This window comes from Triturus cristatus, chromosome 1_2 (assembly GCF_964204655.1).
Source record: "Triturus cristatus chromosome 1_2, aTriCri1.1, whole genome shotgun sequence".
Taxonomy (NCBI): Eukaryota; Metazoa; Chordata; class Amphibia; order Caudata; family Salamandridae; genus Triturus; species Triturus cristatus.
This window is the reverse complement of record NC_140580.1, coordinates 1,119,186,305-1,119,202,515: the sequence shown is the minus strand read 5'-3', so window position 1 is coordinate 1,119,202,515 and position 16,211 is coordinate 1,119,186,305. Positions and strand designations below refer to the sequence as shown.

At 43.4% G+C, this 16,211-nt stretch overlaps 1 protein-coding gene across 1 annotated transcript in view; it reads left to right on the top strand.

Annotated features, from left to right (window-relative positions):
- The window catches only part of LOC146868801 (uncharacterized), a 40,921-nt gene extending 25,605 nt beyond the window's left edge, over window positions 1-15,316 (top strand). The window contains exons 3-4 of the mRNA XM_085616268.1: window positions 9,071-9,199; window positions 15,161-15,316. Coding sequence (XP_085472394.1) covers window positions 9,071-9,199; window positions 15,161-15,214 — 183 coding nt within the window. The 3' untranslated portion in view covers window positions 15,215-15,316. The remainder of the gene's footprint in view (window positions 1-9,070; window positions 9,200-15,160) is intronic.
- Window positions 15,317-16,211: the final 895 nt, after the last annotated feature.

Below are 16,211 nucleotides of genomic sequence, written 5' to 3'. Positions count from 1 at the left end.
ACCACTTGTCCGTTCACACACGCCATTTGTATAATGCCCTTAACCAGTCTCTTGACTCTCACACAAGCCATAACCTTGAGGATTATATAATGTAATGCGTTGATGAGTAATGCCACACCCACTCAAACATTTCTGGATTTCATGTGAAACCAACTGTATCCCATTGTCCGTGGTAAGTATAGATGGGATTCCCTTTTCCAAAAATAGTTTTCTCAAACACCGGAAAGTGGCCTCAGTGGTAATTTCTCTTACAAATTTCACACACAACCACTTTGTGAATACATCAGTGACCACTATCACATCGCCTGTAACACATCCGTGTGTCCGATAAAATCCAAGCAAATACTATGCAATGCCTTCCCCGGATCATCAATATGCTCCATATTGGATTTGGGGCCCACCTCAATCTCTTCTTTTCCTCCTTACAAATAGGACACCTCTCAACCCATTACACCACCTGATCATCCTTGCCTGGACATCAAAACTGAGTTTTAATCCGACTTTGGGTCAAAGTCTGCCCCAAATGTCCCTCATGGGCAAGTGACAGAAGTTTTTTTCTTAATTCAAGGGGTGTTATGTATCTGTCACCTCATCAAAACCTTTTTTCCCACATATAAAAATACCTCCTTCAGAACCTTAACACACGGTTTCACCAAAACAGCTACACAACTCTCCCTTCTGCACCCCTTATTCACCATACACACCACCTCCTCAAGAACACCATTGGCTTCCATGTCTTGGCGCTACTCCTCTGGCGTAAACGCACCCTCAACCACCATTACAACATCCTCCACTGAAGCTACAGCACCATCACAATAAGAATTTGAAACTGGTGGCACATCAAGAAGTCTCCAATCAATAGACATCCTTGGCAAACCGTCAGAGTGTACATGTTTCCACCCCTGGATATGTTCAATCACATACTGATAATCCTGCAATTTGGCTGCCAACCTCGCCAGTCTTGCTGGACCTTTTCCTGCCCTGCCTGGAAGCAGTAATTTTACTCGGGGCTTGTGATCAGTTCTCAACAGAAATGGAGTACCCCCACACATACATGCATAAGTACTGCACACTCCAAGCTGCTGCTAATGCCGCTCGCTCTCTCAAGGACAGGATATTTATTTTCTGAGGCCTTGAGAGTCCTATATGCAAATGCTACAGTCTCCTCCACCGTATTGTGTTTTTGAGAGAGAATGGCACCTAACCCAGTAGCAGTGGCGTCCACCATAATAATGGACATGAGTTTGATGTCAAAAGGTGCTAATACACTTGCTTTGCGAGTTTCTTTCTTTATGTTTTCAAAACATTCATTTTGCTGTTCATCCCATCCAAAATTTGTGCCTTTCTTGAGCAAGAGTCTCAACCGTTCACTTTTGCCTGAAAATTAATCTACAAACTTAGAATAATATTCAATCAACCCCATAAAGGATCTTAGTTGATTTTTATCGGTGGAGGCAGGTGCCATCTCATTTGCTCTTAGTAGGTTTCTCTTTGGTTTGATACCCTGGGCAGAAATGGTGTATCTCAAAAATTCTATTTCTTCCACCTAAAACAGACATTTCTCCTTCTGAAGTGTCAAACCCACTTCAGCAATTCTGTGCAACATTTGTTTTAAAACCACATTGTGTTCCTCAATAGACTTTCCAAAGATCAGGATGTCATCTTGAAAATATACTACATTGCCTATCCCTCTAAAAAAATCTCAGTCATCATGCATTAAAAAATGCTTGCAGCCGATGATTAGCCGAAAAGCATGCAACTCGTATGAGAGGAGATGGTCAAAGGTAACTCCCAAATTCTTTACCTTTCTAACGGGTGTGGGGAGAGCACCTAGTGCTTGCAGCCAGCAGGAAGGTACCCAAAATGAGGCATTGCTTCCAAAAAAGAAGGACTTTCATTATATTGGAGTTCAGTTTCAAGCAGTTTGAGGCCATCCAGCTTCCAACTTCAAGCAGACATCGGCGGAATCCGTAGGGTTACTAGCCAAGGATATCACGATTTGGGTGTGGTCAGCGTACAACATCACAGAGACCCCAGTTTTGCCAATGGTGCCACATACACATTGAAAAGCTTAGGACTCAGGGAGGAGCCCTGGGGGACTCCACGGGGGAATAAAGGAAAGTGATTTGAAATCCTCCAGAGCCACAAATTGTTCTCTCTCGCTGAGGAAGGATTCCAGCAATAGTAATTCCAGCCCTGAATCCAGATTGAAGCAAGTCGGTTGAGTAGTGTGCAATGATTAACCGTATTGAATGGTGCAGAGAGATCTAAAAGCACCAAAGCTGCATTAGTTCCGGCAGTTACAGAGTAGGCATCTCTTAAGATGGCTGCCGCTGCGCCACTCCGCAACCTAAGCAATGAATTGTGAACTTGCCCTCATCATGACCATTCAGAATGGCTTGTTACAGAACAGGGCAAAGGTCTTCAGGAACACCTAGGAAGACTTGCACCAATGAGTTCCAGAAAGCAGGAGTATAGCAGCCCAGCAAACAGGAGGCATTAATTGACCGCAGGGCCAAACTGGCCGATGAGGAGAGGCATTTTCTGAATGTCTCCACTCGCTTCGATTCCCTGTCATTGGGAGTGGTAAGAAAATTGTTGTTGTTGGTCCAGCTGGTGAAGACCTGCACCACAAGTCTTTCAGGAGAAGGGTGCTGCAACTACAAGGCAAGGTCACCTGGAGCAGGGTTCTGGCACTGGTGCCTGGCAGATTGCCGATTAACAGTAGGGCCTGTACAAGGTTTAGGGGTTTAGGTTGCGGGTTTTATATCAGGATGTTCGTTTTCATCTCCATAGTGGGGAGGTGGAGATCAAGGACCTCAGCCACCCTATGCATAACCAAGAAATAGGATGTGATTCTTCAGGTGGCTGCCCCAGGAAGAGAGCAAGGGGCCGGCTCAGCGTACTAGCGTCTTGCAAGTCCTCACACCAATTGTCATTGGCGTAGCGCTGATCCAACTCATCACCCATGTCAGAATTGTCATCAGAATCCATTCCAAAAAAGAGAATGCAGAGAATGTACCCTGCCTTGTGGTAAGGCCAGTGCCAAAACCTGTGTCGGATTCCGCTGTGACGGACTAATTTTGATTAATGTCGGAAAAGACAATTGGGGCCACTTCTTCGGGTGGCGATTAGGTATGGGTGCCGGAGGTGGAGTCTATATTGGACCAGAGGGCAGAAGCGGGTCAGAGTCCAACTGGCTCCAGTTGCGAACCCACCAGTGGTAATCCAGGTGGTAAGCCTCTCAGCTCCGTGGTGCCCAAAGGTGTGCCATTGTGAGTCTGTAAAAAATCGACGAGCATGAGTGAGCAAAACTCTTTGATCTGGCATGGCTTGGCTGATGCCCACAAAAATTCGGGTTGTACCAGAACCAGCTGCGGAATCGGCTCTGAAGTCAGCCGACTTCAGGAGCGGGAACGGGATGATTGACGCCACCCATACGCTACATCAGGGAAGTATGAATGGCGTGAATGAACAAAACACCGCTTCAACGTATTATGTTTGTGCCAAACAGGGGGCAGCACAGACCACAGACTAGCTTGTTGGTGTGAAAAAGGCCGCTTTATTGGAAACAGGTGCACCTTACAAACAACATCCCTTGGCCTGTGCTGTACAAAACTAATCCTCACTAAATATAGCCTTCCTATCTTACCCCCCACCCCCTCCCCTAAACATGTTTCCCCCCTGCAACAATTCCAACACAACTTACAATTCCTAACTTTCCTACACCTACCTAACTAGGTAACTTCTTATGTTTTATCACACTGTAACCATACCTCATTATATCCCCAATGACCTAGGAAAAAACACCCCCCAAAATCATAGCGCACCACACCAGCACCTGTTCCAGCGACAACCCCGTACAATTTTGTCCCCCCCGATGCACCTGCTCCCAAGAAAACCACCCAAAAGCAAGCCGAATATGCTAAACAACAGGACCACCACAAAAAAGGCGTGTGCCAATGAAAAAAAGCCCTAGGGAGGGAGGGCGGGCTAAAGCAACAAGCCCAGAGAGTCCCTGCAACCGGCTGTTGTGTCACGACCACCAAAATGGTGGCTCGCGACACAAAATGGCCGGTTGTAAATGTCCCCAGCCCAAAACCAGCCCAACGCTAGCCCAAAGGAGCCCAACCAGCCCACTGAGCTCCGGCTGCCCCCCTGGGGGGGGGGGGGGGGGGGGGGGAGGTAGGGAACAGGGCTGAGCTTTGGACTTGCGTGGGTCAACAACTGGAACAGGGCTGAGCTTTGGACTTGCGTGGTCATGGTGGTGTTTCTTTTTTTGCGTGGCAACGTATAGTTTCCCATCACGTTCTCCAATGGCCTTCAAGTTTATTGACACGCAGTCTGTCAAGTCTTGGTGTGGCTTGACACCAAAGGTTACTTTTGTAAGTTAGTTTTATATGCGAGGAATTTGTATGCCATACTCACTTCAAACCTATTGCCAGCACTCGATCGAGTGCAGACAACAGCAAAAAAAAAAAATGGATGCTTCAAAAAATTAAAGCAATCCTTTTTTGTAGCATCCACATTCAAATGCTTTAGCTAGCGTTCACTCCTCTGGTTACAAGGCCACTCACTTCCAGATTTCAGATGTACTAGAGTCCCTCGGCCAACAGAAAAAGGGTGACATCAAAATAATCCTGTTGGATAATCCAAGATGTGATTAACAAGGTCTCAATCCCATGGCTGATGGTTCACGTGCAAAAGAAGCCGATGGCTGAAGGAGCCCGGCCCATAATCCCTTAGAGGTATAGAATGCAAAATGTTTGCCATGAGGGGCGAAGAGAATATGCTGAAACACTAGGCAGTGAGAGAAAGAACCTGCAAGATAATTCTCCACAGACTCAGTCATTGACCAAATCAACTTCAGCTTTACAAGGAGAGTTGTCTTTTAACAATTATGATTTCTCCTTGTAGGGGCAATCATTTTTTGGCCGTTTGACTTCTTACTTTGTAACTGCACACAGAAAGACTAGCTCTCTTTCAGACTCATTGTTTCAACATTCTCTCCTGGGCACTCTCTCTCTCTCTCACTTGGTGGCATATTTACAAGCCCCTATTGGCACAGCAATGTCACTTTTTATTACGTTCCCTTGGCGGTAAACCCTTCGCCTTATTTGCACGGTGGCGTTAAACCACTAAACATGGCTTAACGCCACCTTGTAAATAAAGCCCGCTTTCTCTCTACACTTCGCGTGAATGGGGTGTGCAATGGGTGTTGTGTTAAGGGTTCTGCCACAGCACCCATTGATTCTGACGCTGCCCCCTATTTACAAGGGTTTTGTAAATAGGAGGCAGCTCCAAAATTAAGACCAGGGAAAACCTGGTCTTAACATGGCAAAAAGGGAAGAAATGCTGAATTTCTGCTTGTTTTTGCTGTTTCTATGTGTGTTGCATTCTGGAGCACACATAGCAACAGCAAATCGCCATGAATGAGTGTTCATGTGCAGGAAGGTGTCCCGTCCTGCACATAAACATTCATTTAAAAAAAATGACAATTTGCAACTTCTATGTGTGCTGTACAATGCACCATTCTGGATTGCTTATGTGCAGGAAAGGAAACCTTTGTGCACATATTCATCCCCCCTCTCCCCCCTGCAGACACCCTTGCACCTACTTGCACTATGGTGCGTTGGCACTAGGCAGCTAGATTTAGTGCAAGTGCTAGGGGAAATGCAGGGGCGCGCCACATCCTTGTAAATTTGGCGCATCCCAACATTTTCAGAACGTCGGAGCGTGGCGTTAGCAATGTTTGCTTAGTGCCACGTTTCCCCGTTACCTTGCAAATATGCCCCTTAGTCTCTTGTTATCATGTTTACATTTCTTTAGGTCAATATTTTTCTCGGTTATGGACTCCCAGGCTTGCTTCTTAAAAGAATTTGGAAATCTGAATCCACAAGTTTCTCACCTTGTTTGGGTGCAGGACATCAAACCTTTGGTACTCTCAAAGACTTCCAGGAGTATCTCTGAAACCCAGCGACAGTCGTAGGTTTCCAGGAGTAATCCTAGAGTACTCTTGACAGTTCCTATTTGCATTAATTTAAACGGCTTTCCGCATTCACACCTTGTGGACCTCTTAGTAACCGTGTGATCCCATACAACCGTTAAAATATATATTTTGTTTTGGGTCAGGGAGGAGTCACCCTGCTTACAACCCATGAGCATTTCCACCTCCACACTTCCATAGCTGATCTCATGCATTCTGCTTCCTTCATTGGAAGCACGAGACACTGGTGATGAACTGTAAGAAAATGATACTTATTTACTACTGTGCACAACATGGAGGAACTTGGAAGCAAATTTTGGTACTTTTGCATCTCCTTTGTGTAAGAAGGGTGGGAGTATGAGCTGCTGCAGGAGCCCTACTATATCCAAGGGGGTAAATACAAATGTGGGAATAGTAAATGCGCCCTGTGATCCGATCCCCCAATAGTATGATCACAATCAGTGACATGCTATTAGCTATCCTACATTATCTCTTCTGATTAGAACCTCAACAATGTTACCTTGACAACACCTTTTTTATTTGCTCTTAAATTATGCACCGTTACTTCATAAAATAAGGTTAAAATGAAAAAATAAGTGACTTTTTTTTTTTTAACCATAATTTAATATAATTGAATCTAATTAAAGAAAATACTGTCAGGAGAATACAATAGAACCATTGGCTTAGGGCTACTACTCGCTGAGAGTATTGTGTACCTCTCAATTGTCACTTCATTTTATTCATATGCGGACATTAAATATTAAACATTGTTTGGTTTGGGTCCTGCTTAACATTTGGTTTAGGCTAAATCTTGGATATTATACAAAAATGCCTTAATCTAAATAATTAAGGATTCAACATTGTATAGGAATATGGTTGGTGTAAATGATTTAAGTAACTCTATTAAAGCTAACAATGACTAAATACTTTTACTGGTAAGCAGTATAGTTAGGGTTAAGGAAAGCAAACTAGTTTGAATCATATCTAATGACATTACATTTTTATATTCAACTATCCTAAATAAATTATGGTTTGAGCAAGGCTTAGCAAGAGATTTAGGACAGAGGTATGTTACTTATTTTAATTAAATTAAAATTATGTAATTAATACCAAAACATGAATATTTACTGATGTTAAGAGATAGAGCCAGGCCTATGCATTTGTTGCAAAGAAAACATCATAACAAGGAGATGGTTTCGAGGTAATGGTAAAAGTAGTGTAAAATGTAGGCTGACAAGTTAATGGAATACAGGCATAAGTCTCAAGCCTTACAGCCTGTTTGGGGCTACATTCATACATTCTATTCTTTGCTGAATCTTGGTTAATAGGACATATGATTGGCTTATATGGAATGTGGCTTATCTGCTCGCTGAGAAGACAGACATCTTGCCACTGAAGAGGTGTCCATTTAGCTAATCATTTAAGGAGCCCAGAGGGACAATAAAACTGGTTACCTGATGGCAAATCTCTATAAAGACAAGTAAAATAATTTCAGACAAGCTCAAGCGAATAGGAGTACATCATCATTCTCCCCTTGTAAAACAACCTCTGATGTAAGACATCAGAGGACATTCGCCTCATCGTCATTATCTTCAATTCATAGACATTATCAAAGGAGAGTTACCACTGTTATTACAAGCAAAATGAACCTTGGTCGGGGAAATTATCCTTTCAATCGTGACTTTATTCAATACGTCAACTTAAAAAATTCAGGCTTATATAGGACCCCTCGGTTCAGTCACCTGGCGCTAAAGTGGAACTGAAACCGCGGTATAACAATCTGGATTCATAGCTACGGAAAAGGCCTTTTATGCAGACTGAAACATTGTCCATGACCAGGGAAAAGTGATTTTGGGTGCATTGTAAAACCCACTGTTGAGAATATCATCTAACATTAAAGTGATCCATCTAAATCTTGAGATTATGAGAGGTCAACACACATGCACATTGTTCGAAACATTAAAGCGATCCATCTATATCTTGAGATTATGAGAGATCAACACACATGCACATTATTCGAAAAGTGACAAGATTTCTTGATGGTGGTAATTGCAATGATTGTAAATGTTGCATCTCTGATACAAATAATATTCAAATATACATTTTTTTAAACTATTTGAGACCAGACATTTTTAAATCCATTGTAACATATGTTTATATACATGGTTTTTCCAGTACATAAACACCAAAATGATAAAACTGTAGAAAACCACTCTAAGAACACGTTGAAACGCGTGGATGGCGTTAGACAGAACAACAAGGTATCCTTAGTAGCACAACATTTGAACTTTGTGCATGCCAACATTCCAAATCTTTAGTCCTTCTCTGGTGCTCTTGATGTCAAACCATAGCTCAGGAGGGAGTGAGAGGGGGCAAAGAGATAACATTAAGACAATAAGAGACTAAATTACTCATTGATGTTAATAAAAAGGGAAAAGCTTAGCGGATAGGTACTCTGTCACAAACATCTCAGATATTCCATCGACCTTATTACAAGTGCATCAGCCGATAATGCACTTGTAATAAGGTGGATTGATATCCTTTCCACCTTAGTACACGTGCATTAGAATGTAATGCTCTTGTCATACGGCGGATGGGATATCTTACACATATCAGATGGAGTATCCGTCTGTGGAACTCTAAATCAGGCCGAATATTTCCAAATGGATGTAAACAAGGGAATGCGCTACACATGCTTTTTATGAATTAATGAATATCAGGTAATGTCTCTTCCAGACCAACCGTTGTTCATAATTATGTTCCCAATATAAGAAAATGATCCATGATCTTTAATTCATGTTAAGGCCGTGTATACGTAACACAAGGCCCCGTGTCACCTCGGTATAAAAAGATCACATGATCTGAATCAGTAATACAACAACAACTCATTTGTGGTGAAAGAGCACAATATTTGTGCGAATCAGTGAATGTGTTAAAAGATTGAACCGTCCACTAGCTTTGTGATATTTTCTTTGGATGATAAAAAAAATTTGTGGAGTGTGAAGCTTTGCACAAGAAAGTAGTAGTGAGCTATTGCCAACCTCTTCTGAGATAATCCCCCTTTCAACTATTGTTTATTTGAAGTTTGAAGCTGGAATAGGTTTGAAGCACGCAGCGTTTCCGACTTACATCTACCCCGAAGAGCTGAAAGCCTTAATTCGGTGTCTCTTCCCACGCGGGATCTGCGATTATCCAGACCCCAACCACAGCAAGGTAAGTGGGGCAGTTCAACTTCAGAGATGATATATAAACTGTAGGGATTTTACTTGAAGACATCCAGCATGCACCCCTCTTGTGATGCCCAAGGTTTATTACAAATGTAAACAATGGTTGTTAAACTTTAGGAGAAAGTAAATGCGAATAGGAAAGTGGGGCGAACCTCCTGCCCATTTGGTCTTCGAGGTGTCTGCAACTCTATTAGACAACAAGGAATTGCTCCATATTTATTTTTGCTCTTAATATATTTATTTTGCAGAATCCCATCTTGTTTTGCTCCCATGTCATAGCACTTTGTTAGTTACTCATGTATATAGGATAGTGTGTGTCAGTTGCAACCCTTTGTTTCACATGAAAGAGTGGGTGGGAGATATTCCGGCTGGCAGAATGGGCCCGCGCCTTTTATTGAGATGCGTTATAGTATAATTGTGGCTACTGAGTGATGGTAGAATTAGGGGCGTGGAGAAGTAGTGAGTGGCGGAAAGAGGAGGGTAAGGAGCATCTAGAGACTGGTGAGGCGAGGCAAGTCCCAGGTCTAGTTCACATATCACATAGTGCTACATAGCTTATACATGTCCGGAGTTAAATGCTTGCTTGCTACCCGGAAGGTAATACCATTACCCACTGCATTTAACTTTGGAGGAGCGGAGTTTTTTATCAAGATCTCTGCCAAGGTTTATTTATGTCCTCTATCGGTTGTCCCCAAGGTGTAAGTAAGCTGCAGGAGAAGGGTGGTCTTGTTCCAGCATCACCCAAAAGCAGACTCTCTTCTGATAGTTACCTTCTCTTTCTGTCTTGTAAACATTTAAGAGGTCCCACCTGAGCATGATGTAGACAAAAAAAAATGCCCACAGCTCATAAAATGTTTCTGACTTTTTTAACAGTCTAGGACAGATAACTACTGCTCTGTTTGCCACCCTGGTGCAAGTGAACAACCTTTCTTTAGGGCACCGTGGTCTGCAGTAGGATGATAGAGGACAGGCTGAAAGAATGAGAAAAGTATGAAACTTCTTCCTACTCATTTAAAAACTAGAGACTTGTTAGGGCAATGAAAAGATGGGAGTATTTAAAAACGCTACATCACCCAGAAGGTTTTTGGTTTCCCCCTGCCTTCCAAGCGCTAGCCTCTCACAGCACTGTTATTACAGATAAGTTTCAAGAATAAGAAAGCAATTCCCACTGTAGGCGAAGAGCAATCCACGGTAGTTCTTCTTCCCCGATTGTCACCATCAGTTCTCAGTTCCACTACTTGAAAAATAAAGTTCAATGTAGGAAAATAAACTTTCCTCATTTCAGAGGGAGGCAGTGCCTTATTTTTGTGCGGGTGTATAAAGGAGGTGGGCACCAGCACTCATTTTGGGGGACATGCAGTGATTTATCATCATCAAACTTTGATCCAACGCAAGCGAAAAAAGAAAAGGAAGCAGAGAAAAATGGAAGTGGCAGAAAGTGTAGGGTGCAGAAAGAAAGAGACAGGAGGTGGAATCAGGGCTAGGTATTCAGCAGCAACAGCTCTCAGCGCTGGCCCTCTAACACAATCTTTAGGCACCTGCAGCTATACTTTTTAATGAAATTTACACTACGATGAGGCAAACGCAGCATCCAGAACATACAAAGCCCAGTTGGTCATTAACGCCTACAATGCTGGACCACTGCTGATTTAGGGATGTCACTAATGATGTAATGTCCAACCCTCCCTCCACCAAGCCAAAGACTCCTATTTGGAGAACTGAGTTGTACTCTGCTGCGGCAAATGCCACCAACAGACATCCCTGTGAGCAAATGGTTGTCTCACAGAATCACACGTGTACACAGATGTTGCAGAGATTTAAAGCTGCCGTTAAGATCTACCCTGCCTGAGCAGCTCATCGTACTCCAGAACCTGCACTAACCATTCCGACGAAGTTCACCTCTTGGAAATTGGCTGGGAAAAAGCATAACATCATCTGGTGCTGCCGTCTTTTCTTTGGCAAATAACCACAGAACGATCAATCAACAGCATTTGTAAAGTATGACACTGTCACCCCTAGGGGTATCTGGGTGCTGCATCTCAGTTGAAGAGCCAGGTCTTAAGTCTCTTTCTGAAGTCTGCCAGCGAGGGGGCTGCATGGAGCTAGAGGGGAAGGTCATTTCAGGTCTTGGCAGCGATGTAGGAGAAGGAGCTGCCACCGATGCAACGGATATAGAGGGAGAGTGCGACGGAGGAGGAGCGCAGGTGTCTAGAGGGTTGGTGGAAATTCAGTTGATGGTTGATGTAGGCAGGTCCTAGGCCTTTGAAGGCTTTGTAGGCGTGTGTGAGGATGTTGAACTAGGATCTCTTCTGGATGGGGAACCAGTGGAGATCGCTCAAGTGGGGGGCAATGTGGGTTCGTTGGGGAGGTCCAGGAAGAGTCTGGCTGTGGATATCTGTATGGTCTGGAGTCTTGTGAGGAGCTGTGTGGAGATGACGGCATAGAGGGCGTTGCTGTAGTAGAGGTGGCCAGTGACGAGGGCCTGAGTGACGGTCTTTCTGGTGTTGGTTGAGATCCATCTGAAAATCCTGCAGAGGATGTGAAGTGTGTGGAAGCAGGAGGAGGCGACTGCGTTGACCTCTCATTTCATATTCAGTTGTATGTCGAGGAAGGTGCAGAGGTTGCGATGGTGTCCTTGGTCAGTTGTGCTATGGTTGCATAATTGCAAGACATTAACAGTGTTGAGGAATCACTTGTAAGTCAGAAGACTGTAAAGCCACAATAACTGTGCATATGCTTGGTCTCCCCATTTGAGGATTGTTAGATGAATCATCCTATCCATGCTACGACAACAGATCAGTAATTCTGGGGCTATTGGAGCAGGGAAACACAAGGAGGCTTACTGTGTGGACAAATATTTTCTTACTAATTTCCCATTGTCCCTTAATTTTAAAAGATTGTCAAAATCACAAAGAATTAAGTGCCCTATTAAGATATTATTTTAGAACTATATATTATTAATGTAGATAAATTAATGTTATTTAACCCCTTCGCTGCTGCGGACATTCCGCTGCAGCGCTGGGGGGGGCAGGGGGCAGCGCGGTGGGCCTGTGCTCATGACGGAGCCGCTCCGTCATGAGCCACAGTTGAGCTGTGCTCATGACGGAACGGTTCCGTCATGACTCCGCCCATTTGCGTTGTCCCCCCGCACAGGCGGGGAAACAGCGCCGCGCAGGCGGAGCGGCCGCCAACGGGCGTGTCATGACGGAACCGTTCCGTCATGAGCACAGCTCAACCGTGGCTCATGACGGAACGGTTCCGTCATGAGCGGGGAAGGGGTTAAGTACTACATCAACAATCAGTCTAATTCAGATGACTTGCTCGTTTTGTATACTTGTTAGGTCTCAGCTGGCGTGGGCTGCGCACATGCGCAGTCTCGCTGGCGAGATTTAATGATTTAGAGGGAATTCTGTAAAGGGCTTTAAGCCTGCCCCTCTTTCCCATTGGCTAGCGTCACCGTTTATGCTAAACAGTGGCCAGCCATTGGGAAAGAGCACTTTGACACGTAGACTTTTCCATTTTTCAGCCGGCCCACTTGGACGGGCTCGTCCGCTTTCCGGCTGAAATAAAAGGTTTCTTATCTTTATGGGGCCATGTGTCTAAACACATGGCCCCATAAAGACAAGAAATCGCTTACGACAGAAGGAAAGCAGGCCGCATGTTTATTTTTGCATTGCACTTTAAAGTGAGAGCGCGATGCAAAAATAAACAGTGGCTGACTGGCAAGCGCTTTTTTTTGCGTGCGTTCTTTCCTTATTTTTTCCTCTCATGACGTCTTCGCGTATGTTTTGTAACCAAAGATGCTGATCGTTAATGCTCCAATTCCTTGCTAAAAATTAATTTTGGAGCTTTCATCATACGTCCTTGTTTTCTTTCTTCGCAGGCCCTTTCTTTCCATCTCTCTCACCCCTGCCCTCTTTTGTTAAATTCCCCTCACTCATTCCTTCCCGCCTTACCTCTTTCTTTCCATTTGTTTTCTTTCCTTTTCCTTCTTGCTCGGGTCTGTAAAATGCCTCTTTCTGTTTTCGATAGGAACATTGTCATCATCGCAACAGTTATATTAAAGATATTTATTCCGCTATCCAAAACGATACCATCAAGAAGCGCAGCAGTATTAATACTAATAATACTTGTGTAATGTACCTAGTGCTTATGTAGAGCGCTACGATGCTTTCGGACCGAGTTGGCGCTAAGTAAAAAAGAATAATAACACTATCAACAAATATAATGGTAGGAACACGGTTGCGAGATGCCACATGGTTCCGGGCCCCTTGATGTCAGCTCACCCTTCTATCTCACTGACCACCACCCCCTCCCTCACCCCTGTGTCCACCCTTCACCTGCAGTCAGGGGGTTCATTGCCTCGACCGCTGCTCGGGATCCCAGCTGTTGCGCAGCCTCTCCCTTTCAGGCCGAATTACACGCACAATATGGATTATTAGACTTTAGGTCTCGCCTGAGCCAGCGCTTTAGCGCTGCTCTGGCGAGAGTTTTAGTACACGGGATTTGGCAGTGCAAACTAGTGGCTTTTCAGGCCTGTAGCTACAGTGCATGTGCGCCGGGCGCGCGCACCATTTGTCTGCCTGGTGATCAGTTTCGCGGCCGCTTTGATGTTCTCAGTGAGCTGCGCGGCCACGGAGAACATCAAAACGGCCGCGAAAGTGCACCGCATATGCTCTGCTCGCATCTCCCTCCACCCTTTTCAGAACATGGTTCGCGGCGCGCGCTTGTTTTCTTTTACCATTTTTCGGTATTTCATTCTCTCTGGCTCCATCAGAAATTATTTCTTGTGTCTTTTTTGCTTCTTTTTTCTTTCAGTTTGAATTACTCTTTTTATTTCCCCATAATAATTTCCTATTCTTGTTTTTGTTGGCATTGGGAACCCCATCACACCAGCTACTCACCCTTCCCTCAAACACGTGCTTACCTTCTTCATGATCATGCCCACCCACGCTTTCAAGTCCTGCTGCTTGCAGCTCCCTGACCTATGTTTGTATATCTCAAAGTTTTTTAAATAAAGATTTTTGTTGATGGAAAAAAAATAAAAATCCGTCTTGGATGGATGGCTTTCACCCCATTTCTATTCTTTTTGGAACGCCTGCTGCTTAAAAAGCTGCAAACTGCGTTATCCATTTGCACTCATTTCTTTCCTCTCGTGTTCCTTTTCCTTCGCTGGTGTTCACAAAGGCATTGATAATCCCTTCTGTCTGCCTGTTAATGGCACCCCCCCTCCCTCCTCACGCTTGAAGCAGAAGGATGAGCTACCTCTCACCAAATGACGAGACGACTCCTAATTGGCTGCTGCGGTAGAAGATTATGCAGTGATAGGGCAGATACAGTTCTCTCCTGTGCCTCAAACTAGATGAAATACTTATGAACTTTGGCTGCTAAAATGGGGTGCATTCGCTCGTTTCCTCAGGCACCCGGTTAGTATACAAACAAGCATTGACAATGCAATAGGTCTCGCCTTGTAATAAGGTAAAGCCATTTGCTTTGCTATACAATAACATTAGCAAAGCAAATGGCTTTAACTTAATCAAAGGCGAGCCCTATTGCATTTTCAATGCTTGTCACTGGTTCCTGTTTTCTGCATTTATTTAATTCGAGCTGTATTCAAACTGAAGACCATCAGTTTGGACACATTCTCATCCATGCAGACAGAAGAGGGCTTCTACAGGGTTAGCCCAGAACAATGAATCTTCTCTAATCAGGTCATAAACAAAAGGATGAAACAATGAGATCAGATAAGACAGACACCACTTAAGTGGACTAATAGTTCAAGCATGTGTAACGCCCACAACTGCCTGCTAAATATTTTTGGTTCATTCTCATACTTTCTACATGCTACAGAAATTAGGCATCATACAGTATTTTCAGCAAAAATAGTAATGTTCATGTCTGAAAGTATTTTATTACGTTACCTACCATTTTCTGCTTCTGCTTGCAGGTTGTTCATATAACAAAAGAAGACCTTTTTTTGATGGAAATGAAAAAATCGTAGTTCTGATTTTTGGAAGAAAAAAACACAAAAATACAAGATTTATATTGATACAGCCCCTCTTTACTGAAGTGATAATGAGTCGGTGGAATCAGGAATTTCAATAAAAACAGTGAAATAAATATTTTGTTTGTGTGTGATTTCGTCCCCAATAAAAAAAGTTAGATTTCTTATTTGTAGTGATTTATCCACCACTAAACAAAATGTAAATACTTCTTTAAAAACAATCGGACACAAGTTATTTAAGCAAGAAATTCATTAAGGTCTATTTTTTAGTGAAAGCCTGCTTAACACATAGGCATGGCCTCTTCTACTCATCTTGAGTCAAGCATTAGGGGAATTTTGAGAGAAGCAGCCATCCAAAAATGTTCATAGTTAAACATGCCAAGTGTAAATTAATTAACTCACTTTTCAGAATGTGCTGTTTAATTACAAAACTGTCTGCTAATCACTAATGCCTGAAAAAACAATATCACTGAGGTTGTCCACATGGTATTCTTGCCCGATAAGCATGTATGATGGCCTCATATACATTTCTGCTCTTGCTTTCTGCTCTAAAAATTGCAATCATGGATGAAAAGCCAAGTCCATAAAAAGGCAAAAGAACAAGAGTAAGACATAACACCTGCATCACGAGTGGGAAAACACATTTTTATTTACACAAATTAAAAAAAATCTCTGTTTAATCCCTGGAGCAAGTGTTTCATTGAGGAAAAAAAGCAATGCTTAAATGTATTGAGCGTTATAACAAACAAGAATGCGTTCGCTACCTACTCAATTAAAGATTAGAAAATGGAAATTTCATAATCCTTGTGGCGAGTGTGCCTTGGAACCCACAGTGAGCCCAGGACCCACGTTCTGGGCATACCTGGCGCACTTAGGGCGAGAAAGCAAAAGACACACAATGGATTTAAGCCCAGATCTCTGTACTGGGGTGAATTTATGACATTGTTCTGCATTCTGGCCATCAACTGTTGTTTTTGTATTTGTCACCCCGAGT